This window comes from Perissodus microlepis, chromosome 4 (genome assembly GCF_051167445.1).
Source record: "Perissodus microlepis isolate ML-2025 ecotype Zambia chromosome 4, ASM5116744v1, whole genome shotgun sequence".
Taxonomy (NCBI): Eukaryota; Metazoa; Chordata; class Actinopteri; order Cichliformes; family Cichlidae; genus Perissodus; species Perissodus microlepis.
Genome location: NC_140464.1, coordinates 17,539,109 through 17,564,192, shown reverse-complemented (window position 1 = coordinate 17,564,192; position 25,084 = coordinate 17,539,109). Strand labels below are relative to the sequence as shown.

Genomic DNA, 25,084 nt, shown 5'->3' with positions numbered 1-25,084 from the left:
GGTTAGATTTTAGTGGGTATTTTAGTAGCACAGTTATGACATTTATTTGAATAATAATATGTTATGAAACGGCTCCGAAACTTTAGATGAACTGTTGTCTGGACTAATTACAATTAGACTACCAGTTGGATGTATTGAGAGTGAGAATCCAAACAGCTGGGTGTTTTCATTATTTTTTAGGACACCGTTCACAAACCATTTCCTGCCACCCAGGGGCAATGTTGTGTCATTTTTAGTCCTCCTTCCCTGCCCAAACTGTGAGGGCAGGTAAGCGGTCTGGTGAGAGGTGGCGCTATTGCGCACGCGGCTCTAACCCGGAGCAAACTGTACTCAGCGTATGCTCTCCGAACTGTTGTTATGGAGAAATTTCCAGTGAGAGGAGAGGACCCGGCAGTCTATTCGACGTCTGCAGTAACAGTAATGGTGCGCTGTAGGGGGCTCTGAAGTCTGTGCGCGCCCGTCGGTTTTTGTTGGAGTCTTTGAGCCGTGCGCTTCAGCTTGGATACAAGACACAGGATCTGCTGCTGTTGCTTCGTTACCTGAAGTTTTACACTTTGCTGCTTCTTGCATGCACTATTTTTTTCTTTTTCTTCTTGTTCTGAAGCGCATCTGTGGCTGTTCCACTTTGTGTTTTTGTACTGGGGAGAGCGCGCGTGTCAGCCAGATATGTTTTCTCCAAGTTTAGCAGCCCTGCAGTCGCTCTCCTAAACTCCAATATTTCCATTTATTGTTGTTATTATTATTGTTGTTGCTGTTGTTGTTATATTTTACTTGAACACTTCAGAAGCTTTAAACTGACAAAGGGGGAAATGGCCAAAGTGGGGAAACCGCGGCTTTGTGTCATGACAAAAGGGGAGAACGGGTATGGATTTCACTTGCATGGCGAGAAAGGAAAGAGCGGCCAGTTCATCCGCAAAGTGGAGGCTGGCTCCCCCGCAGAAGCGTCAGGGCTGCGTGCCGGTGACAGGGTGGTCGCAGTGAACGGAGTAAACGTGGAGAAGGAGACGCACCATCAGGCAAGTAGATGTGTGTATTATTTAACTTGTGTCTTAGCTGGCTGAGCAGGGTCTACATCAACAGGTGACACTGGCTGATACAGACATCCTGACACGGTGGCGCATAGCCTCCTCCTCCACCTGGCGTCACAGACCAGAGGTCTGCAGGTTATTGAATTACAAAACATTTTCCTCCGACACTTTGCGCACGCAGGAGCACGCTTATGAAGAAATACCACGTTTTCGTTAGATTACATTTCAGTTTACCTAGTTCAGCTCGTTTGGCTGACTAACCTGCACAGCACCTTTTGTTTGGAAACAACGCTGAGCAAGAACTTTACGCAGGCTGTATTCCTTCCCTTGCAGTTTTTTTCCTAGTGAAATTCAACAAATCAGCAAGTCTCTAGTCAGTGGCCTGAGCTTAATTATAAACCGGTCCCTGTAAATAAGATCTTAACAAACTGTGTGCTCCTCTATTTGCAAGGCCTGGCTGGTGGTCAGATAGAGTCAGCAGGCTCAGATAATTATTTTCACAAGCTTGCAGGCACACGGGGGAAGATCAGCACCAGCCTCCTCTCTGTGTGCTGTATATTAGGTTTGTTGCAGCTTGAAAGATGAAAACAAACCCGCTGACCATTGTGTTTGAAGTTCAGGGAACAAATCTGCCGCCCAGGTGTTTCTAAGGAGCCTCATATTCCTGCTCATATGACAATGATCTATAACAACGACAATGATAATTGTCAGTTTTGAAAACATCGCTTCCCACTATATTCCCACTACAGATGCATGGGAATAAATGGTTAGAAAAACTGATGGATCAGTTGATACAGTTGCTTTGTCAAACAGTAAGAACCAAATAAATACAAAGTTATGTTAAGAAATTCAGTTAAAGGAACACACACACCAAAAAGCTAGAGCCATCACCTTTTTCAAAACGTTGCTTATACAGCATTTTTCCTAAAATAAAGATGCAAATCACAGGCCTGCATGTTAAAAGGTGTATACAGCCTAATATAATGGTCAGTAATTGTATATTAAACAAGTCCATGATGGATGGATTGGGACTAATCCTTCATAGGAGTAGCATTTAATTATCTGCTGCCAAACTGTAGAGAATTTAATGTATGCAAACCAAACGTTCGGTGTTCCATTCCTCAGGTGGTACAGAGGATTAAGGCCATGGACAACAAGACCAGGTTGCTGGTGGTTGACTCTGAGACCTATGAAAGCCTACGCAGCCTGCGGCTCACAGCAACAGAGGATATGGCCGTCCTTAGAATTGGAAATCCTTCCTCCTCTTCCTCTCCACCTGTGTCTCCTTCTCCGGCACCATCGTCAACGCCATCTTCCCCCTCCAAGAAGCGGGAGAACGGCTCTGTGTCCAAGCAGCCCGTCACAGTGAGCGACCAGGTGCAGAAGCCCACTAGGAGGTCACCGTCTAAGGCTGCAAAGAAGGTAAGGACATGCTGGATCATCACAGTCGTCACACTACACGCTTACTAAAGCACTAATATGTGTGTTTCCAGGCTTGTTAAGGTGATATCTGTCTAACAGCAAAAGAATTTAAAAATTACAGAAAGAGTGTGTTTTCTTTTTTTCAGTGTGAACCAGCTCTCCAGTAAACCCACAAATAACTGTCAAGCTTCTCGAGCCAGTCATCATAGGAAATTCTTAGAGATTTGTCTGCTTGAACACACCCGAGAGTTAAAAATACGCACTTTGCATTAGAACAGATTGAAGGTAGTGACTGAGTCATCACTTTGAACAGACTCTCCTCAGCATGCTTTCACCCTAGACTTGTTTTCTTGTTGCTTTGCCAGTTTTTGATCAGATACGTAGATAACATTCAGGTTCCACAGTCTGCGTTGTTACGTGTGAATGCAATGAATGCGGGTGAAGCATTCCAGATGTTGTGTTAGAGGTCAAAGAGGATGTGAAAGGTCAGAGGTTAGGAATCTGGCACCAGGCAACGTAGTAACTCTGTAAAAAGAAAATCCACAGAAATCTTGAAAATAAAAAAGTTGCAATACATGAAAAATAATGACCTGCCTATATTTTGAAAGGTTGTAAATAGAGTGTTTTTACAGGACAGTTACAGGATCGCTGTCACAGTTGGTTGCCTAACCTGTAGTAAGCATTTGATACTTTTTATTTTCTCATTTTTTTGGATTCACTGCTTATTATTACTCCCCTTTGTCCTGAAAAACAGGAAGCGTTTCCGCCCGCTCTGTCTCTCCTGGAACGCTCCGAGATCTGATCGGATTTGGTTTCAAATGGTCTCTATTGGGGGGAGGCCGAGGCTCAACTTCTGTTCTCTGCATTTACACAACATGTGTTTTCACTTAGGCTTGCCTTGCCAATATGTGAGCAGCACTCAGGCAGTACTTCTACCAGAGCAGTGACAGGCCCAATCAGTTCAATCTTGGATGCGTGTGTTTGTGTGTGTGTCTTTTGTTCAGCTCTGGCTTTGACCTGTGGGGAGAAATCCTAGTACTCGGTTCAGGAATTGCTCAGCGGTCTCTCGTTTCTCTTTTCTGTCTTAATGAGTCTAATGAAAGAATTGAAGAAAAGCTCAGCAAGATGAGCCAAAAAAAGGCATCTGTGGTTCCGAATAAAAAAAGGAGGAAACCTGTTGATGTATCAACAGTTCACTGAAACGACTTCATTTGCTCAGGCACCGTGACAGATAATCAGCTTCTTTCTATTTTTACTGGCGCAATGAAGAGTTCCTCTGTGGCCTGATTGATTCCTGTGAGCCTCCAAAGAATCGGACTTCTCAAAGGAAGCTGTTCCCTCACACATATGCAGACTATTGGCACAGCCTGCTGATGCAGCACGTCCCCTTGTTTGGTGTTTATAACAATGAAAGTGGAGGGGAAAAACACACAGACCACCGAAGAAACACAGAATAACCGAGACAAGAATAAACTATAAAAATACATAGTAAAATACTCCTCCCAATTCTTTGTTTTTGATTCTTGTAAAAGTTTCTTTTTGCTCATCAAAGCAGGAGAGCCAGACCGCTGAGCTAAGCAAATTTCCTCATAGGTTTCACTTTTTTAAGAAAAGGTAGGAGAGGGAACTAGAGACAGAGCAGATAGAAGGAACCACAGCCAGTGCTAACCTTGAGCTTTGCAAGAAGAAGTTTCAGGAAGTGCTCTCTCCTCTTTGCAGTGCAAAGGAGTCACACAATGAGGGAGAAAGATGGGTTGTGCATGTACCAGTATAGCAGTGAGGGTGGTTGTGCATGTACACAGTGTGTTTCCAGGGTCTAGCCTCCTGCTGGGGATGTTTTTTTTTAATTGGATACTTGACCCCCAAGCTGTTTTATGTTACTGGTGTTTTTAATTTGCACTTTCAGTTCACTTTGTGCAGATTATGTTTGTATATTCAGTGAAAATCACAAATTTCAAGCTATAGCCGGTTTTGCACACGTACATTGTTCATTTTCGAGATATTACCTGGTGAAGCTGGGTACGTACCAGATTTCAGGAATAACACCATGCTAGCTTCCCAATGAAAATGCAGTGTATTGTCCAGATGAGCACATGTAAGAAAAGAGTGCCCTGGCTCCTGAACCCATGCGCTGCCCCTCACCAACAAACATAACTTCTAGTTTTCAGAACTCTGCCACAGACAGTTTCCTCCTGCTGTATGATGGGAGAAAGGGCAGATGAGGCGACGTCAGAGCTGCATTGTGACCTAAAATAGATAGACTTACCTCTGAATCCACGAAAAAACACCTTTAAAATAACATATTAACATAAAGGGACTTGAGAAAGATCCTAATTTTATGTTTTCTTCAATACGAAAATTATCCAAAAAGAACAGGAATTCACTTCATGTCTGTTCAATGGTGCCAGTTTTCCTAAACGTAGACAAGTATGGCTCAAAATGGGTTTCAAAGTTGGAACCTACTGCTAACTAACTCAGTGAGAGCACTGTACTTTTTATTTACAGCAACAAAAATCTCAAAATTATTGTTAGGGGAGGGGAGGGGAGGTGTAGGAGGTCCCAGTGTGTCAGCTGCAAAGGGAAAATCTGGGCCATGATCAGTTCAGTTTCAAACTATGTCCGTCAAATGCCAAACTTTTATTACAGCTTGTGTTTTTTTTTAATATCCCCTTGTCTGCTGAACGAATAGAAGCTTCGACAGCCACAGATCATGCAGGTCTAATAGCCTAAAATCGCTACATGCGTAAGAAACATGACATAAACTTTTTTCTGCAACTGTAATTACTTTCACATTTCCCCAATAAATATCCCCATGAGAGGGATTTGTGTGTTTGTGCATGTGTTCCCCAGGTTACATGACACTGTCTGTATTTTCCCTCTGTTTTATGGCCGCTCATCCCCCAGGTTGCTTTTTTCCTTCGCATTCCTCTCATGTTTACTTCTCTCTTGATTTGTGGTACAGCAGAAGGAGTCGAGAGGTCGACGGCTGAGCGATGGATGGACTGGCTGTGTGTGTGTGTGTGTGTGTGTACATGCATTCTGCATCAATATCCTCTATATATATATGACCAAAAACAAAAAAAATGAAGAAGCAGACAATTTTTTTGTGGTCATCAAATCTCTCCTAACATAAGAAGATCATGACACCTTTGCCTGGTAATGGCTGTTTTGTTGCCCTTTTCAGCATTAGAGAGAAGTGTTACTATCACTGAGCACCGTTCTCAGCTTTCAGCTACTTTTGCCCACTTAAAGTGAGTAACTGAATTACAGAACCACATTAAAGGCATTTTGTTTTTCTACCTCTTTGATTGAGGATCAGAAGAAATTAGCTTATTTTTGGTCTCTGAAACAATATTCGTTTCCATCTCTCCTAAAATCTTTGGCCTATTGGCACAATAGCAGCCACTAGACTGTGTAGAAAGCCTCTAGCAGAAACAGTGACCCTACTGCCTGTGCCTGCTCCTGGGAGAGCAGAAGAAAGGCTTCAAGGACAGCAGCATCAGGAGTTTAGGTTAAGCTGCGTCGTCTTACCTCAGCACACACCTGAGGTGTCTGTGCTCCGTCCACGAGCTCCTCTTTCCCTCCTTTGCAGACACACACATGCAGTGAGGTGTGTTATGTGTGTGTCATTAACACTAAACCTTAAAGATGAAGCATTGGGTTTCACTTTCTCTCCAGAACCTGTTTTGAAACAAGCACACACGCAGACATGCATGCTCACGTACACATTTACCTAGAACAGCCAGTGAAGGATATCACTTCCCAGTTCATTAGTTACACCTTGCTAGTACTGGGTTGGACTTTTGCCTTCAGTGCTGCCTTTAATTCTTCATGGCACAGATTCAACAAGGTGCTGGAAACCTTCCTCTGAGATTTTGGTCCATATTCAGATGAGAGCGTCACACAGTTGCTGCAGAGTTGTCGGCTGTACATCCATGACAGGAATCTCTAGCTCCATCATATCAAAGGTGCTCTATTGGACTGAGATCTGGTGACAGTGAAATCATTGTCGTGTTCAAGAAACCAGGTTTAGATGGTTTGAGCTTTGTAACATAGTGCATTTTGGAAGCAGCTAACAGAAGATGACTACACTGTGATCATAAAGAGTTGGTCATGTTATTCATCCCTAAATGCACTGAAATGTGGTTGACTGTTTAGATAATTACATTATTAAAAAGCAGCTAGATAAATGTATCTAATAAAGTGGCCAGGGACTGTATGGTTGCAGCAGCACCCTGCTACAAAGAAAAGTGACAGCAGACAAGACTTGAATGAGGAGCTGTGGTTAGAGGTGGGTTGCAAAACAGCTTGCAGAGAAAGCAGCATGTATACATAGAGTAGAGCTAGCTGGTGTTTGTTGGCACTGAGATTAGGAATTAACCCGTGGTGTACTGGGATTGCATACTAAGTTGTTTGTTTTTTTTAAAGTGTAATATAGAAAGTTTGGGGGGGGGGACTGCTTGCATTACCTCATCTGTGGAAACTGCTGCATTTCAGAGTGGATATTGTTTCTGTTGTTCTCCACTCTCACCTTTCCCTGGCTGGAATTTTCCTCTTCTGTTCATGGTGAAGCCTCCGACACACATAAATATATTGCAGCCTTTTGTTGGTCTTTCCAGTCCCGCTGGACTCCGGGGTGGTTTGACACCAGGCTTGTTAGGAAACACAGAGAAAGTCATTGCTATGGTGACGGTCACAGTGACACCACTTAGCGTGCAGGAAACATACACACGGCTAAATTTGGCACAAAAAGTCTATATGTGGAAAACAAAGAAAAGGAGGAGAGAAGTTTTTGAGTGTTCCCGGTACATGATGCAACATCTGAGCTGTAACTTTAATAGTTCTGTTTCCAGAATCTCTTTGATACTTACCAACATGTCCCATTCAGATACTGATCAGTATGAAACAGTGCAACAGCAGATGACTGATCCTGCTTCTAGCCCACTGAGAAGCTTGTTTTTAAATAAAAATTTTAAAGATTTGTAGACGTCTTGTAGAGATCACCTGTTCCCTGTGGAGATGCATCTGTCAAAACAGTTACAGAGAGGAGGGGCGTGGTATGTGAGGGTATTCTGCATCTGATCGTGAAACATTTGCATGATCAAGTTTGGCATATTAACAATTTGATGATGATGATGGTGCAAGGACAAACATGCACATGTGCATATTTGTTCAACAGGCAGCATCAAACCATTATGATCATTGTAAAGACTCTATATTATAGTGAGAAAACCACAACAACAACATAGATTAAAAATCCTCTTAAACAGAACTTAAACAGACCCATGTATCCAGGCTTGGGACCGGTCGCTGGAAATACACTAAACCGTTTTAGAAAATGCAGATTGTTGTAGTTGTTTGAGTGAATACCATTTTGTGAGATAATTATGGACACACATAACAATGTTTAAAAGTCAGGGCTTGAGGTCAGAGGGGTGAGGAGTGTAAAAGAAATCTGCCATCAGTGTTCTCTGTATGGATAAAACAGACGAAAACAGTAGAGGTGCTTTTAGCAGTAATGTACATCTCTGTGTATTTAACCTTAAACAGATCCGCAAAGGCAAGAAAAACATCTGCTTTTCCTCTGTCTCTCTGCAGATGTTGTAAACCGTCACGACAAGGCAGGCTTGTCTCTTTCCTTGTTTGACATGTTGTATTTTAAATGCCCCTTTTGCTTCTTGGTCTCTGCCTCCTAAAAATGATTATTTCTGGCCATTAGTTTAACAACAGAAAATGAGACCATGGCTCAGCTCTGACTCAGTGGGAGTCACATGTCCTGTTCTCTGGTTCAGCCTCTCATTTTGCCCGGGATAATAGGAAAAAGATGTTGCCTGTCAGCTCCAATGTAACAGCACAGAGCACAGGATTTGTCTGGGGGTCCTGCAATCGCCACTTCAGCCTGTCTCATAACCTGCAGGATTGCCCTCCTCTAAGGTGTACTGTGAGGGGCAAACAGATGAGAAGTTGTTGCTCTGACAAGGCGAGCCATTTGGGGGTGTCTGTTACTGCAAAGGGCTGCACAGAGGCAGCAGTTTGTGTGAGGTACTCTGCAGAGTTTTCTTTTAGGGCATTTTTTTGTTTAATCTCCCTTAAACTGACGTCTTCTAAAAAGATGTTTCATGCTTATGAAGAGTTTGAAACGAATTTACTTTTTACTGTAAGTTGGCGAGAGCGAGTGACTCTTACCAACATCTGGAGCTAGTGTACAAGACCCTCCACCCCCTGCTTTGAATACCAATGTTGTTACATCAAGGGTCCTGATTCTGTGTGTGTGAGAGAGAGAGTAAACTAAATTCCTGGAGTGGGATCACGTAGAATGTGGAAGGGTCACTAGTGGGGAACGATGGTGTGTGTAAGCTATGTATTTTGGGGAATTGCAACACAGAAATTGAAGGTGGGTAATGCCAGAGAGACATGAACAACTGAGAGTACTGTGTTAAATGTGTGTGGGTGGGTATGTGAGAGTGAGCACAGCTGTGTGCTTCTTGTATTATCTCTCCCTATGCAGCGCTGATAATGTATTCAAATTGTTTCCCGGTTAAACCAGTGGATGTTGACCTGAACACTTCGCCAGATGGACAGTTTAAGTGATGTAGAGTTACCTAAAATGAATTAGATACAAAAATGTCTGGTTATGCATTTTATATAGTAGATGCTCTTATCTGAATTTGTCACCTAGGAAACCTTAAAAGGTGTTTTGACACTGCTCTTTATTGTTAAGAACGCTTTGAATCAAAAGAAGATTGTTATTGTTGTTCGCAGTTATGTACATTTGGCAGTAAGACTGCTCTGGGCACTCCCTGCTTCTGCATACACAAAAGTAGAAAGCATATGCATGTGGTTCTCTGGTACAGAACAGCGCAGCCATAGCGGACAGCAGACTTGACAGTGATTAACTTAAACAAAGCAGGAAAAGCCTGGAAACGGCGACCTGGACTTGAGATGGGTTGCATAGTGGCTTGCAGCAACTGTAGAGAGGCTGAAGCAACTTAAATTTATATGGGGTTTTCCAGTTGGATACATAAATAATGTTCAGCTGAGGTTGACTAGAACTGAGATCAGCTGGTATAAGCTAATCCAGCAGGACATGCAGGTTGAATTTTACGGACTTTTCTCTTTTTTGGCATTTTTATGTCTAAATCTGATGTTATTGGTGCAGTGCTGGTGTAGTGAAGTCCTACTATTTTGAGCAGCATATTGCTAAACAAAGAGTTGTATTTTCATAACATCTAGATGACTGAAATAGCCTTTTTACTTGTCCATGTACTTCTTAGGTCCCCCTGTGACCTTTTAATGCCATATGCACATACCAGTATCTTTAGATCCTTGGGCAGGGGGATTTTGTCTGGCTAAAAACTAAAGGGGGCAGAGCTTTTGGTCTCTGGCCTTCATGGCTCATAAAGTTAGTGATATATATCTTATGTGCTTTTTTTTTTCTTTTTTTCATTGGTTTCAGTTTATTTTATAACAATACTGAAACCACTTCATGGTCTGATTTCAGCACTATATTAAGGTCGCTGATGGTGAGCTCTTGATGCAGTATGTGGCTAACTGAACTTCAGATCCTGCAGCAAATCTCTGCTTGTTGTCCCTTTTCTACAAGCTTAAATCTGTCCAACATCTGTTTTTCCTATTCAGCAACTTCCTTGAAGTCTCCACTAAAACAAATATTGTTTATATAAAGTATCTGCATTAACTGATTCCCATGTGTTTTTTAATATATTGTGCCTTTTCTCTGTGGAGCACTTTGTAACTCTTTTTAATGACTTAACAAATTACCAAAGCCATACGTAGATGGATTATGAAAGAACTGAACTCTTGCTATCTAAAAATCATATCTGTGGCAATTAAGATGCTTGACCCAAATCCTCAGCTTTATTTATAGATTGTACTACTTTTGTGTAGCCCTTACTGGCCTGAATGTTAAAAACAGACCTGTGATCCGATGCCATCTTTGAATCATCGGGGACTAGCATCCAAAAGCTTTTCCTGAAACCATTAACTCTGATATTTAATTTGTGATTTTGAGTTCTCTCACAGATAAATCTTTTCTGTTTGGGTAATGAACGCTCTGTTCTGCTTCTCTGTCTCAGTTTTCTTAATGTCATCTTTTAAATGTCAGTTGTTGGATGTGGGAATGTGCAGTAGGTCGGCCGCAGCCAGGGTGAGGATCGAACAGTGCACTGCCCACGCAAAGCGCTGGCAAAAAAATATGAGAGAAAGAGACAGAAACACTGTAACATACAGAGAACTCAAAAAGCAAGCAGCAAGAAATGATTCTGCTGAGTGAGAAGTCCTTGAAAGTAGTGAAGAGAGCTTTTTGTTTGATGCAGACTTGCTGTCACATCTCTGCTGCTTCCCTGATACACTCCTCTTTATATCTGCTACACTCACAGCTGCAAGCCAGCATATATTCCCATACATCGATCCTCACAGAGGTCACACACACACACTTTGAAAAACACATCTGACGTCCCACTGGCCTTGCTCTGTTTTACTCAGCTTACCCATCTCAGACCTGTTTAATTGAAGCCATCTTTTGCTCTGTCTGTGGGGGTCAAGTAATGGGAGAGAGGTTTTGCTTCCTTATGGATCAACTGGGAATTCTAAGGATGCTTGAGTAGTGACAAACAAGAGGAGGAGGCTTGACCTCACCTGCATGTGAGGTGAGGTTAAGCCTGTGATTGTGTTGGTTAACATTTGAGATGGGAATGTTTGAGGCAGAACACCAAAGGAAAACTCTGCTCTCTTAATATTTGCTCACCAGCCACTTTATTAGGTACATTTTGCTAGTTCTGGGTTGGACTTTCTTTTAGAGTTTAGAGCTGCTTTAATTCTTTGCAGCACAGATTCAACAAGGTTTGGAAACATTCCTCAGAATTCCTCATTTTGGATATGATAGCATCACTCAGTTGCTGCAGAATTGTTGGCTGCACATCCATGATGGGAATCTCCTGTTTTACTACAACTCGAAGGTGATCTGTAGGACTGAGATCTGGTGACTGTGGAGGCCGTTTGAGTACAGTGAACTCAGTGGCATGTTCAAGAAACCAGTTTGTGAGATGACCTGTTATCCTGTTGGAAGCAGCCATCATACCATGGCCACACTGTGTTCATAAAGGGATAGACATGGTCAGCAACAATACTCCAGTTGGTACTAACTCTTGGTACCCACGTTATTATACCACCACCCCAAACGATGATGCAAGGCAAGATGGATCCATGCTTTATGTTAATATCAGAATATCACAGGAGAAATTGAGATTCATCAGACCAAGCAATGTTTTTTCCAAATGTCTATTGTCCCGTTTTGGTGAGCCCATGTGAACTGTATCCTCTGCTTCCTGTTCTTAGCTGACAGGAGTGGCATCCGGTGTGGTCTTCTGCTACTCTACCCCATCTGCTTCAGTTTGTTGTGTGTTCTCTGTAAACCCTAGAGATGGTTGTGCAGAAAAATCCCAGTAGGTCACCAGTTTCAGAAACACCCAGATTAGCCCGTGTCATACCAACAACCACGCCATGTTCAAAGTCTGTGTTGAGGCATCCAGCACGGATCATCCTTGTATCTCCATGATACGACGTACTGTTGTAATACATGCACATATATAGGTCTGTAACTTGTAGAACTTCTTTCTATTTTTGGATAACTGATAATTATCCAAAACCTGGTCGAATGTCTTGTTTTGTTTAAAAATAAAATACACATAAAATGTTAAATTAAATCACGAATTCAATTTCAAAGAATTTTTGTTACTTTTTTGCTTGAAAATGTCTTAAACTGATAAACGTTCTGACTATTTTGTAATCAATAGATAAACTACTTGTTTAAGCTCTACTCATTCAAACGGTTTCTTCGACACTGTGAAAAACACGCGCAAAACCACAACCGTCACCTCTGAGAGTTGAGGGATATCTGCCACGCACTGATAACAGGGGTGTGGACGCACTCATCCAAACGTTACATCACTCACGGCCATCCCATCACACAGCAAAAACACAAAATGGAGAGAGTTTTTTTACATGAATTTGAAGGTGGGAAAACAACCAGAGGGTAGAGAAAATAACTGCCCCAACCTTTAAAACATCGCTGCCTCTTTCTAACACATACATCATCACATTACCACTAAATGCGTCAACATTGGCCCATAATTTGAAATGACATTTAAATGTATGTAGAAGCAAGCTTTTTGTTTTTCTGCCAGTTTCTTCATGCTGGATGTGATACTTGAGCAGAAAGCTGACATAAGTTATCATGGCATGGAGGGTGAAATGCAAAACAAACAGGAGATTAAGGAAGAATGAGGTGAAGAAAGATAATGAGAGATAGCGAAACTCTGTAAGGGGGGCTTAAACCACCTGTTGTGCTTTCTGGCTTTGCATAGTTTCACTAACCTCATGCATGACTGTGAAAATGAAACAACGACAGATCACTGTAGGATACAGGACGCTGAAATCACTGAGGCAAAGAGTCTGCTCTCTGGAAAATCATTTTGGACAGTCAGTGTGTTTGATGTTTTTCCTTCTGTAGTGAAATCGGGCCGTGAAAATCCCATCAGCTACATACAGCGGCTCTCATGGACGATTTGCTCCGAAGGTCACATTTGTTTCCAATGAAATCACAACATCAGGAAACACACATACAGTGCTGTGCAAAAGTCTTAACCCACCACTCAGTTTGTTATCATTTCCTCAGGAAAAGGTGCAGTGATTTATTGAAACATGTGCAAACGTACTTGGAAATACATTTAAGGCAAAAATGGAGTCTGTACAATTCTAACAAGCTTGAAAGTCAATATATGGTGTAAATACCTTTATTCTTCAGCACAGTCTTTGTGCATTTTAGATTTGGATTCATGGCTCCATCAGACCTGTTGCCACTAATTTTCAGTCCAGCTCTTGTGTAATTTGACATACTTAAGCTTTCTCTCCCTGTTTTCTTTCCTTAAAAATGGTTTCTTGAGAGCCAATCTTCCACTGAGACAGTTTCTGATCAGGCTTTAGTGAACAACAGATGGATCAGCTGAAGGCTGAGATTTTTTCCTATTTTTAAAGAACATGACTTCCAGATACTGTTCATCTGCTGTAGGTAGCTTTTTAAACATTCCACTTGTTCTTTTCCCCAGTTTCTTTAAGCACACACTGCATGCTGTGCGGAGATATGCAGCAAATAAAATGCTATTTTATGCCTGTCAAAAGAGAAATTTACATCAATTTCATCTGATTTAGATCAGCATTACAAAAGAATAATATGCAACAGTCTGATATAATATATAATATAATAATCTTATTATTTCAGTAGCTTTCTAAAACTCTGTAAGGTTGTCAGAGAACAGTATTTCTTGTCAAATGTTTTGGTAGTTTGCCTTTTTTCCAGCCTGCAATGACATTTCAGAGGGTTGTATAATTGCCTCTGAATCAAAGCTATTTCTGTGCTTATTAAGAAGAGTCAAGCTGAGTGCCTTCATATCCATCATGCTCTCGTCTGGGCTTGGTGACAGCAAAGGCCCCCAGCTACAAAATTACTGCACAATATGTTAGCACTCACAGGAGTTTTGCACCTAATTACAGCTTCAGTCTGACAGTTGAACTGCAGGCATCTTCAGCAGGTGTTAAATGACAACAGATATGAGCATCCATGCTTGCTTAATCACCTATTTAAGTCAGCATGACAAAAAAAATTACAGGAAGCTCATATGTAAGTGTTTTTTTCTGCATTGCAGTGTAAGTCCAGGCTAATAAATGCTTTTCTATTCATGTGTTGTACTCATAGCTTGAATTCTAGGGAGTGAATACATTTTTTATGGAAAAAGTAATAAATCACTGCAGTACATATTTAAAGATCGTTAAATGAAAGCACTACTGTAACCTCTCAGGTCCTACAGATACTTAGAAGGAGCTGTTACCAGTGGAAACCAGACACAATCACAGAGTCTCAGTCAGATGGAAGTCATGTGCGGGTGTATGCGAGTTCATGAATTTCAAATGGTCATTTAGAGCCTGAATTCATTTGTGCTAATGACTTAAATTTGACATGAAATTCTGACTGTGCAGCCATGTGACAGCAGGCATGTTGAGTCATCAGCTGTGGCTTTTGAAAATTATAACTCGTGATTTTGTTTAGCATGTATGCTGTTGTTGTCCCTGAAATGAAGTTCTGTTTTTTAAATAGTTGTTGCTTTCTTGCTGAGGAGCTCAAGACCACTCTCATGCTAGTAAATGTGGAACCAGCAGCCAGCCAGCATAGCTTAGCATTGTTGGAACAGCAATAGCTTTAATGTCGCTCTGGGTTCTTGGCTAGCTTAGAGTTAGCATGTTATCTAAATTAAGATTAGCATGCTGTCTGTGCAGGTGAATGAAAAGAGCTGAAGTTGTTTTAGCGGCATAATGCAATTGTTTATGTTCTGGATGCAGTTTCCACTTTAGCATCACGCTGTCGTCCTTTTGTGCAATAAAAATAAAAGTTATGTTCATATCCACTCTGCAGACCGGCCACTATCGTCCTCCTGCGACACAGGAACTGAAATCAACTGAATATGTAGTGCAAGTGCAAGTAGAACTAATAGGTGAGATCGACAGTAAAACAGACTGACAATTTCAAGGAACTGGACTGCTGGGAACCAGTTCTCTACTGGAACTTCAAGGTTCTTGGTTCCCATCCCTACTCCAGGTTAGTTGTGAGAGATATCAAAATGTCACAGTCAGAGGGAATGTTGTTTCCAAGTCTAAAACGGTTGGTCAGACCTTTATTATTGTTGTTGTTGTTATTATTATTATTCCGACTGCTCTCCTTAGGGCTCGCCGCAGTGGATTGGCTTCCATCTCACCCTATCTCTAGCATCCTTCTCTGTTACACCAGCTCTCTGCATGTCCTCTTTCCTAGCAGCTCCATCTTTAACATCCTTTGTCTAATATATCCTCCTCTGCACATGCCCAGACCATTGCACTCTTGCCTGTCTGTCTTTACCTCCAAAGCCGTCAGCCTGAGCTGTCCCTCTGATGTACTCACTTCATGCCAACCTTGCCCTGCCAAAGGGTAACAAAGCTTGCCTACCATCACCACTAATTAACATGTTAACTTTTCTTTGTCTTTCTTGGCCAGCAGACAAACAACAAGGGGAAACTATTAATTTCTCAAAGCCAAGAAATAACGCAGAGCATAACCTCCAGAAAATTAGCAAACAAAAGTTTTTTCAAGCCTGATTATTGGACACGGTGACAATAAATAATATAAAGTGTGTCCTTTCCCTAGCTTTAATTTGGTGGTATGCAGACTTACTGGCTTTCCTCATATCTGCTGTTCTGATAAGAGGGTGTTATTAATCTTCCCACTGTATTCTCAGGATGGTTTAAACAATTAGTGTTAAAAAATATGAACCTTTAACAGTTAGTATTCATCTCCCCAAAATTCTTCCAAAGAGTCCAAGCAGTCACCAATGATAAAGCCTGTGGAAAACTTCATCTATGACTGATGCAGTTTTTCCAGGTTTGAATTTTCCAGTCTAATCACGCTGCTCGGGAGTCAGGAGTTATGTTCTCAGGAAACACTTAAAGAGCAGGTGCTGCACGTATTACTCACCTACACACACACACACACACACACACACATACATACATGCAGTGAAGCTGAGCAAAGGATTTTGTAAACAGATCTAAGCAGCTCTGTCCTGGTAAAGCAGCACTGGACACATAAACCAAACACTTCCGCTACTGTTACACAATAACAACACCAAAATCAGCAGGAAAACCCATCAGCTATTTAAATCTCTGGCCAGTCTTCACTCTTTCTCTTTTCTCTCTGTCTCTAGCGCTGCCTTTCTCCCTGCCCTCGATGTCCTGTGCATCATCTCTTTGACCAGTGTTCTCTTCTGTTGCTTATTTTTCTAACCCACTTTCCTCCAGTTTCATTTTTACAAGCCACAAACCCTGCCTCTGCTTCCCTTCAGTTGGCCCTCAATTCTCTTTTCTCTCATTCCCCTCCTCACTCCTGTCTTTCTCACCCACTGTAAACTGGCCTGAGTTGCTCTTTCCCTCTCTGCTTGAGCAACACTTGAAGCAGCTGCACGTAGGGCACACACACACACACACATATATATATACACACACACAATTTGAAGGCAGAGTCGTTGTGGTCTGCAAGTCTGAGACACAGCAATTTTCTTAATTTGGTAAAGTCCCATTAAACTATCCTCAGATGGGTTTTCGTCCTGTGAGGTTACCTAACATGTTACTGAGGCGCCCTGATTGAAGGAATTGCCTCCACTAGTTCCTCTGCCGTCTCTATGTCCCTGTTTGTCAACCATGGCATCAGCAGAAGTCCCATGTGCTGCTGTTTGCATGTAGTGTCGTGGGACATTATTTTAAGTTAGATTTGGGTCAACTCTGGCTTCAGTGTCCACTGAATTTCACTCAGCGATGATGTCATTTATTTATTAACCCATGTAACTAAGTGTGTAAATCATGATTCGGTTTAATGAAGAAGACCTCAGCGACACATGTATTGTCAACAAGACTGTAACACGTGGTATAAAACAGGCAGGTTTTGGTGTCGGGCACAAAGGTCAGAGTAAAAGCCAATCCTGAGCTAAATGGCTGTCCACTAACCTCTTTCCCGCTAACGCAGTTCATTAAAGAAAACTTTATCTGCCCCAGCAGGGCCTCTTTTTCTCACCGCAGGCATATTATGCCATGTCACGGTACAAACAATGCAATTAATTACTTCTGCAGTTAAACAGAACAGGGTTATCAGGAACTCTGGGGCTTTTCCTACTTGTCAAGTAAACATGTCTGCAGGCCTATTAAAACAAGGACAGGATCAAGATGAACAATAAATAGTTAAATGCTCAGTGGCACACAGAGAGCCACTGAATGTCCTTAATCATTGTGGCTATTATCTAGTAAAGTGAACAAACAAAGGCAGGCATTTCTTTCCACGGCTCTAATGGGTGTCAAATTCATTGCATGATTGATGTCTCCAAAACACCCCTGATAAAAATCTTTCCATGCTAAAAAAAACAAAAAAATGAGGATCCTCCCCAGATGATGAAGGACAAGCATGCATGGAAACAAGAGCAGCAGCTCCTTCCTTGTGCTGTGCACGTTGCTGTTTATACTAGAGTATTTTTTGATGTAATCTCATAGATACTTACTGTATGAAAACATGCAAACTTTTTCTTTTTTTTAGTGGTCAGCTGCTACATGATTACAGCAGAGGTGCTTTCTTGTGTTTTGAACACTTATGGTAATTTCTGTGTTGCATGCCCAGCTGGAAAACAGACTGTCGACTCCAGTGAAAATGTTTCCAAGCTGAGGAGTAACAACAACAAACTGGGATACAGTTTTTTAGGTCATGAAAGAACTCTGGTCGGGTTATGGAAAGTCATAAAATAAATTACACCAAGGCCATGGAAAAGAAAAAATAAGCTGCACATTTAGTTTAGTTCCAGATTGTATTTTTTGTCTGAATGTCATTTTTTTCCATAAACTTGTTCTAAAGTTAAGTTTTATTTGAACCATTACTGACATCTGATAGATGCACAAGTGCAGTCATGAAAAATAAACGTTTTCACGGGATTCTGTGCAGTTCTGTAAAACCTTCTAGAACCACTTTCAGCAGCCATAACTTGAAGTCATTGTTTTGTGTATTACTTTTATCATTCTCTCACATCATTGTGGAGGTATTTTGGCCCACTCTTTGATTCAGTTGCTTCAGAGGTTTGCAGGTATTGTTTATTCACAGTTCTCTTTAGATCCTGCAACCGAATATGAGTCAGGTTGAGGTCTGATCTTTGACTAGGCCATGCAACACCTTGATTCTTTTCTTTTTCAGCCATTCTGCTGTAGATCTGCTGCTGTACTTGGGATCATTGTCCTGGCGCATGTCCAAAGATTGGCCCAGTTTTAGTTGGCTGATTTCACTCTACAATGCTCTGGCACACAGAGGAGTTCATGGTTTAATCAGTGACTCAAAGTTCCCCAGGTTGTCTGGCTGCAAAACAAGCCCAAATCATCACACCTCCACCACCAAGTTGACAGTTGGCATTAGGTCTTTGTGGTGATATGCTGTGTTTGGTTTTCACCAAACATGGCGGTGTGCATTACAGCCAAACATCTCCACTTTGGTATGCTCTGTCTAAACGACATTGTTTCAGAGTTCTTGTGGTTTGTTCAGATGCAGCTTTGCAAAGCTAAGCCATGCTGCCATGGTTTTTTTAAGCAAGAAGAAGCATTTGCCTGCCAGCCTTCCCAAACAAGTTGTACTTGTTCAGTCTTTTCTATCTTTTTGAACTGTCATAAACTTTAACATGTAACATACTAGTCGAGGTCAGTAGAGTCTTAGGCTACGTTCACACTGCAGGTGAAAGCGCATCAAATCCGACTTTTTTGACCCTATGTGACCCATATCCGATCATGGTATGACAGTGTGAACGGCACAAATCCGATATTTTCAAATCCGATCTGGGTCACTTTCGTATGTGGTACTGAATCCGCTACATATCTGATGTTGTAGAAAGCGACTGCTGTTTGAATGGTCATGTCGCATTAAATCCGTCTTTTACGTCACTGACACAAGACAGACGCCAATTATCAGCGCCCGAAGACATCGTGAACGCTTCCTGGCCATCCCGTGAAACTGTTGGGAAGACAACGTTGGAGAAACTTGAACATTTTATTTGTACTGTATAATCTGCAGATTCTGACAGAAATCTGCAACTATCCTTTGAAGCACCGCTTCTCTAAAACAGTAATAAGGATCATTATTAGGCCATATGTAAATAACAAAATAACTTTATAACTTAAAGCAAAATTGGGAAACGTAAAGTCCGAAACAAGCCTTAGATACAGCTTCTTTTTTTGCAGTTTCCTTGAGCATTGCACAGTTTCACCTTGGGGTGAATTTGTTGGGATGTCCACGCCTAAGAAGATTGTGCCATCATATTAACACACACCTGAATCCTCCAGACCTGCAAACTGCAAAACCTGTGTTTTAAAAGAGGTGCTCGCATTTGCTGATGATCAGTTAATCAAGTTCATTTGATTAGCAGCACCTGGCAGTGCAGTTAGTTTCTAACAGGTTTGCACAGATTCATGTGGAAATTTTCTTTTCCAAATGCAATTGTAATGTCTTTGGTCAGTAGACACCCTATTTATCAACAATAGTGGGTGTGCTTGTTGTACAAACATGATAAGCTGAATATCGTTATTATTTAATTTCATGACACTTGTCATATTTCAGAGCTTCCCACATCTGTCTTAGCAATACAAACTCAGCATGAAAGACTCACGGTTCAAAGGGCTGACTGACTTATAAAGAGGCTATTAAGTTTACAATAATCTCTATGGAAGCCACTTGATGCACACATACAGGGGATTCAAAGTTTCTTTGTAGGAAATCTAGGGCAGGTATAACAGTGCACACACGTAGGCATGACCCGAACACACACCCTGGCTGTGAAAGGGTTAACAACCGGTCATGATCCATCCATCGCAGCAGGCCGCTGCTCAATTATTCAACAAGCTGCGATCTAGTTTCATCACCTGCCAATGCCACTTTCAGTAGTCACTGCAAGGAGGAAAATATGGAGAAGCATCTGTGCAGATAAACCAATTAAACATGTAAACTGGTGTGTCTTCTTTCTTACTCTGCCAAACTTCAAACTGCTCCCATTAAAGTGCACACTGTTTTGGAGATCAGTGATAAAGTTTTGCAATATAACCTGTATTGTGAAAATCAATATAAGTGATAATGGTTTAACCTTAAAATCGTAGCATTGTTCAGGCTGGCCATAAAGTCAAGCTCATGCACAATCCAGACAGATTAGTTGCTTTCATTGCAAGCCCACATGAGCTGATAGTTCATCTGATATCCTTCCGTGCATCTCTCTGGCAAATCGCATATCTTGTGTGATATTTAAGCTGCTTTAAGCTGCACACAGTTACTTGTGAACCTGCAAGCTGCTTTGCAACCCACCTCCACCCCAGCTTCACCTTTCCGGCTGTATCAGTGTCAGTGTCTGTTATCACTGATGCATCCTCTGTTCTGTGTTGGGTCTTGCAGCTGTTCTCACCATCTACAGCTTTTCACATGAAATGGTGAGAAGACCCCAGAACACAGCTTAGTGCTGCCTTTTTTTGGCTAATTTTGTCTTGACTTCAGTCATTTTCTGGGGAGAAAAAAAATATCTACTTTCAGGTAGAGAAATAGAGCTTTATTTGTGAAGACTGCTAACATAGGGGAAAGGGTGGCCTCAATCTAACCCAAGGTTTTAAAAAAAAAAACAAATCCTCCTTATGTAAAAATTACAATTAACTGCAAGGAGCTGAGGCCAGGCAGGCAGCAAGAATCCAGGAAGTTACAGTTACTCAGCGTTTCTCTCTGATTTCTTAGACCTTCCACTGATTTAGTGCTCTGACGTTGGACTCGTCTCTGCGCTTGTCCTGCTAGACCTCAGTGCTGTGTTCAATACTGTCAACCACAATAGTTTATTACAGAGATTCATGTCATAAGAATTAAAGCAACTGCACCGCAGTGGTTTGAATCATGTCTATCTAACGAGCTCTAATTTGTTCATGTAAATGAGGCGTCCTTACACACACACAGGTTAATTATGGAGTTCCACAGGGTTCTGTGCTAGGACCAGTTCACTCTACATTATTATGCTTCCCCCAGGCAGTATCATCAGTATCAGGCATAGCATACATTTTTATTGCTATGCAAATGATACACAACTATGTCTGTCAAGAAAGCCAGAAGACACACACCAAATAGTTAAACTGCATGAATGTCTCAAAGACATAAAGTGGCAGTTTTCTAGCCTGAGGAAACATGGGCTGGAAGTCATGGGAGAGCCATGAATCAAACTCAGCACTGCCAAGTCATGGACAACCATCGTACGTTACATAACTTGCACATGCATTAAGTATAACCTGCAATAAAATGACCAGATTTTAGGTTAAAGTGTTTTTAATTAGACTTGACAAGTGTTTTTGTATATGCAGTTTATATGTCACTATCCATTTTGAGCTACTAAGACGGCTCCCAAGTGACACAATTTGTCCCGAAGGACAAACTGAGCTACCGATGGCTAATGAATCTGTTCACCAGTGAATAAATCTATTGTACAAAATATGGAACTAACTGGGCAAAAGCTGCTAATGGAAAAAATAAGCATAAGAAAATAAAGTGAACCAGCTCTGGCATGTCATCTCATACATTAAACAAAAGAAAGTTCAGCCCTCAAACTTTTAGTGCAATCAAAATAAACCCAATTACAGAGTTAAAGAAATGACTTGGGTATTCACCCACACATGCATCTACTGAGACCAGCAAAATTTCATTGTGGCTGGAAACTAATGCAATCCTTTGGAAGGCACTCGTCCCTTTGACAGCAAATCGTCTCAGGAAGTCACAGTCAGGATGCTCGGGTCAGTATGCGTTTGCATGTCATGTTTAATGTACAGCAGTAAGAGTGGAATATTCCATATTCCTTATAGAAAAGCAGCCTGGTCATTTTCCATGAACTTGTAGTTACATGGTCTCTCTGCTTTTTTCCAGCATTTCCTATCGCTTCTCTTCCCATGTGGCACTCTGTTTTGAAAAACAAAATGTCCAATGCTGATAACTTTCCTGATGACAAGCTAGTTTGCTGACAAAAATAAGAACATTACATCTCATTTTTCTCTCTCTCATCAAAATATTTTCTCCAAAAACCATCAAGCTTTCAGCACCCACAGTTCAAACAAACACAGTGGCTACATTTCATTTGTTTGCCTGCGATTTTGGCAAGGTTGTGTGGTAACTTAAAGCCCTCCGAGCCTTTTGGCTGTCACCCTTCGAATCTTTCAAATCAGCACCTCCGTCCTTTACAATTTCCTCTTGCCCAAATTAATCTTCCTCGATGTGGAACGGAGTACACACACATACACGTGAGTGAGGCGTGCAGCTAACCTGTGCTCTTAGTTTTATGCAGAAGAAACCCACAGCGCCAAAATAAAGTGTCCTGAATGCACACTATGCTGAGGACACGGAGTTCAAGAGATGGCACAGACCCCAGGGGGTGATTAGTGGGGTGCAGACAGGCACTGGGAGGCGGTTGGAGGTTAGATTGGCAGGCGCTTACGTCTCCCCCGACCTAATAACTCCCAGCTGTGCTCCTCTCAGTGTTTATGTTAGAGGAGTTCCACTGCAGACCTCGCCATCGTGTCTTACTGGAAACTTCTGTCATCATGATTTCTCTTAGCACTCTGTGTTTATCTGTTAGCTCTGCATATTCTTAAGTTGCCTGTCTCTCTTTTTTCTTGAACTTTATTTCCCAGCCCTCTCACTGCATCTAATTTTCTATCCCTCCCACACATGCACGCTCACTCATTCACTTCTCTCTCAGCCTTCCTCCTCTCCTCCGTTCTGTCATTTTCTTGTTAATTCCCTTTGCCTACATCCCAGGATACTAATGCATTCAATATTGCAAATATTTTTTCTCTCCCTTGGACAGTCCGCCCCAGCTGCCCAACCCAGGCACTTCCTCTCCAGCCAGGAAACAGAGGACTGTGAATTATTCCATTGTTTGTCAGTTCTTACTCCCTTCTCTTCTTTCTCTCCCTCCATCTAATGGCAAGCTGCCCAGATACTGCTGCCCTAAAGAATTCTGCGCCTGAACTGAAATTATATGTTGCCATCTTTGTTATTTTTGAGGTCTTTCTTGGTGAGAACTGCTGTGGAGATTCATGTTCTCGGAGCCGTTTGCGTTAATGTCCAGGAAGTTGAATGGAAATGAGTAACGAGTTAGAAAATAGGGAAAAAAAAGAAAAGAAGAAGCTGTCATCAACCATCATCTCCTGTTAACACACCATACTACCTTTGTCTCTTTTCTCTCTCACCCTGCCCACATGCTCCATATGTATTTATAGCCGGCGCAAGCTGGACCGTGATCTTAGTTTTTGCATATGCAGTGAAAGCAAAAGGCTTCTCAAGTTGCGTAATGTGGCTGGAGCTACATCATGTGAACACAGCGTGTGTACATTATGTGGACTCCAGCTCAGCCTGTCTGTTATCTGAACGCTAATATCAGCAGGGGTTATGGAGCTGGCCATCCCTCTCGCAGCACATTTCTCTCCTGGGTGTGTAGGAGGGTAAATCAGCATGATCACACTGTAGAACTCAAGGCACAATTATACAGGTTCTATAAATGTCTTCACCCAGGCTATTAGTCAGAGATATGCTGCAAATGGACATTTTCAGTCCAGATTGAAATCTTATAATAAAATCAGACATCCTATTAAACGAGTGAATGGTGGTACATGAAAAGGAGGTTATTGTTAACCAACAAAAAAATCAGCCGGAACTATTCAAAACGTAACGCGGTGAGTATGATTAAATTATCACTGAATTTAAGCATCGCTTTTTATGTATAAATTATTCACCCAGTGTAGTGGAAAGGTGGTGGAGCGTGTTTAGTTACCTGCATCTGAAAATCATCACCTGCTCTGCAGAAAGGAGCGTGTTACTTTGATGGATTACATCTTTTTTTACATTTACATATGAACCATTGTACATATATTCCTACATAAATACCACTGCTGTGATGTAACTTCTCTGCAGACCAAACTTCAGCTGCGATTGATCTCATCTCTCTCTCTGATGCTCACGGTTTTTATTGTTCACACTTTTTATTGTTTTCTGACATCATGAACTGATAGCTGTTGGCAATTTATATTTTTTCACTTTTTTTTCTGTTCCTATGGTATATACACTCACCAGCCACTTTTTTAGGTACACCTGTTCAACTATGTGCTAACACAAATGCATAATAATTAGCCAATCACATGGCAGCAATTCAGTGGCCTGCTAAAGTTCAGAATGGGGAAGAAAGGTAATTTGCAGTAAGTGACTTGCTGATCAACTGGGATTTTACCACACAAAACAGACCATTTACAGACAATGGTCGGATCAGGGAGCCCTGGGCAAAAACGCCGTGTTGATGTCAGAGGTCAGAGGAGAATGGCCAGACTGCTTCAAGGCAACAGAAACAACCACACTTTGCAGAAGAGCATCTTTGAATGAATAGCAGGTCAAATCTGTAAAACTAAGTACAGCAGCAGAAGTCCACACCAGAAGCTAAGAACAGGAAAGTTCACACAGACTCACCAAAACTGGACAAAAGAGGATTGAAAAAATGTTGCCTGGTCTGATAAGTTTCAATTTCCTTTGTGACACTCTGACAGTAGGGCCAGTTTGGCCTGAATAACATGAAAACATGGATTTATTCTCACGCTGGTGATGGTGGTGTAATAGCGTTGTGGATATTTTCTTGGCCCACTTTGGGACCCCTTAGTACCAACTGTCCATTTGTTAAACACCACAGCATATATGAGCATTATAGCTGACCGTGTCCATCCATTTATGACCACAGTGTACACATCTTTTGACGGCTGCTTCCAGCAGGATAACACCCCATGTAACAAAGCTCGAATCACCACAAATTGGTTCGATAGTTGCTTCACAGAAAGAAAGCCATAGCTGATGTTGTATTTCCTGCATGAAGAAAGCTGCGTTACGATACAGCAGACCGTTGCTGGTTGTAACCACTGTCTGATCCTTTAGCTGTGTCACTGAAGTTTGAAAGATAACAAACTAGTTT

The 25,084-nt window shown here is 41.7% G+C and overlaps 1 protein-coding gene across 2 annotated transcripts in view; it reads left to right on the top strand.

Moving 5' to 3' along the window:
- Positions 1-303: 303 nt before the first annotated feature.
- The window catches only part of LOC146388732 (Na(+)/H(+) exchange regulatory cofactor NHE-RF2), a 37,769-nt gene continuing 12,988 nt past the window's right edge, over positions 304-25,084 (top strand). For both annotated transcript variants that reach the window (XM_084926219.1, XM_084926218.1), the window contains exons 1-2: positions 304-1,016; positions 2,154-2,450. In XM_084926219.1, coding sequence (XP_084782345.1) covers positions 810-1,016; positions 2,154-2,450 — 504 coding nt within the window. In that variant the 5' untranslated portion in view covers positions 304-809. The remainder of the gene's footprint in view (positions 1,017-2,153; positions 2,451-25,084) is intronic.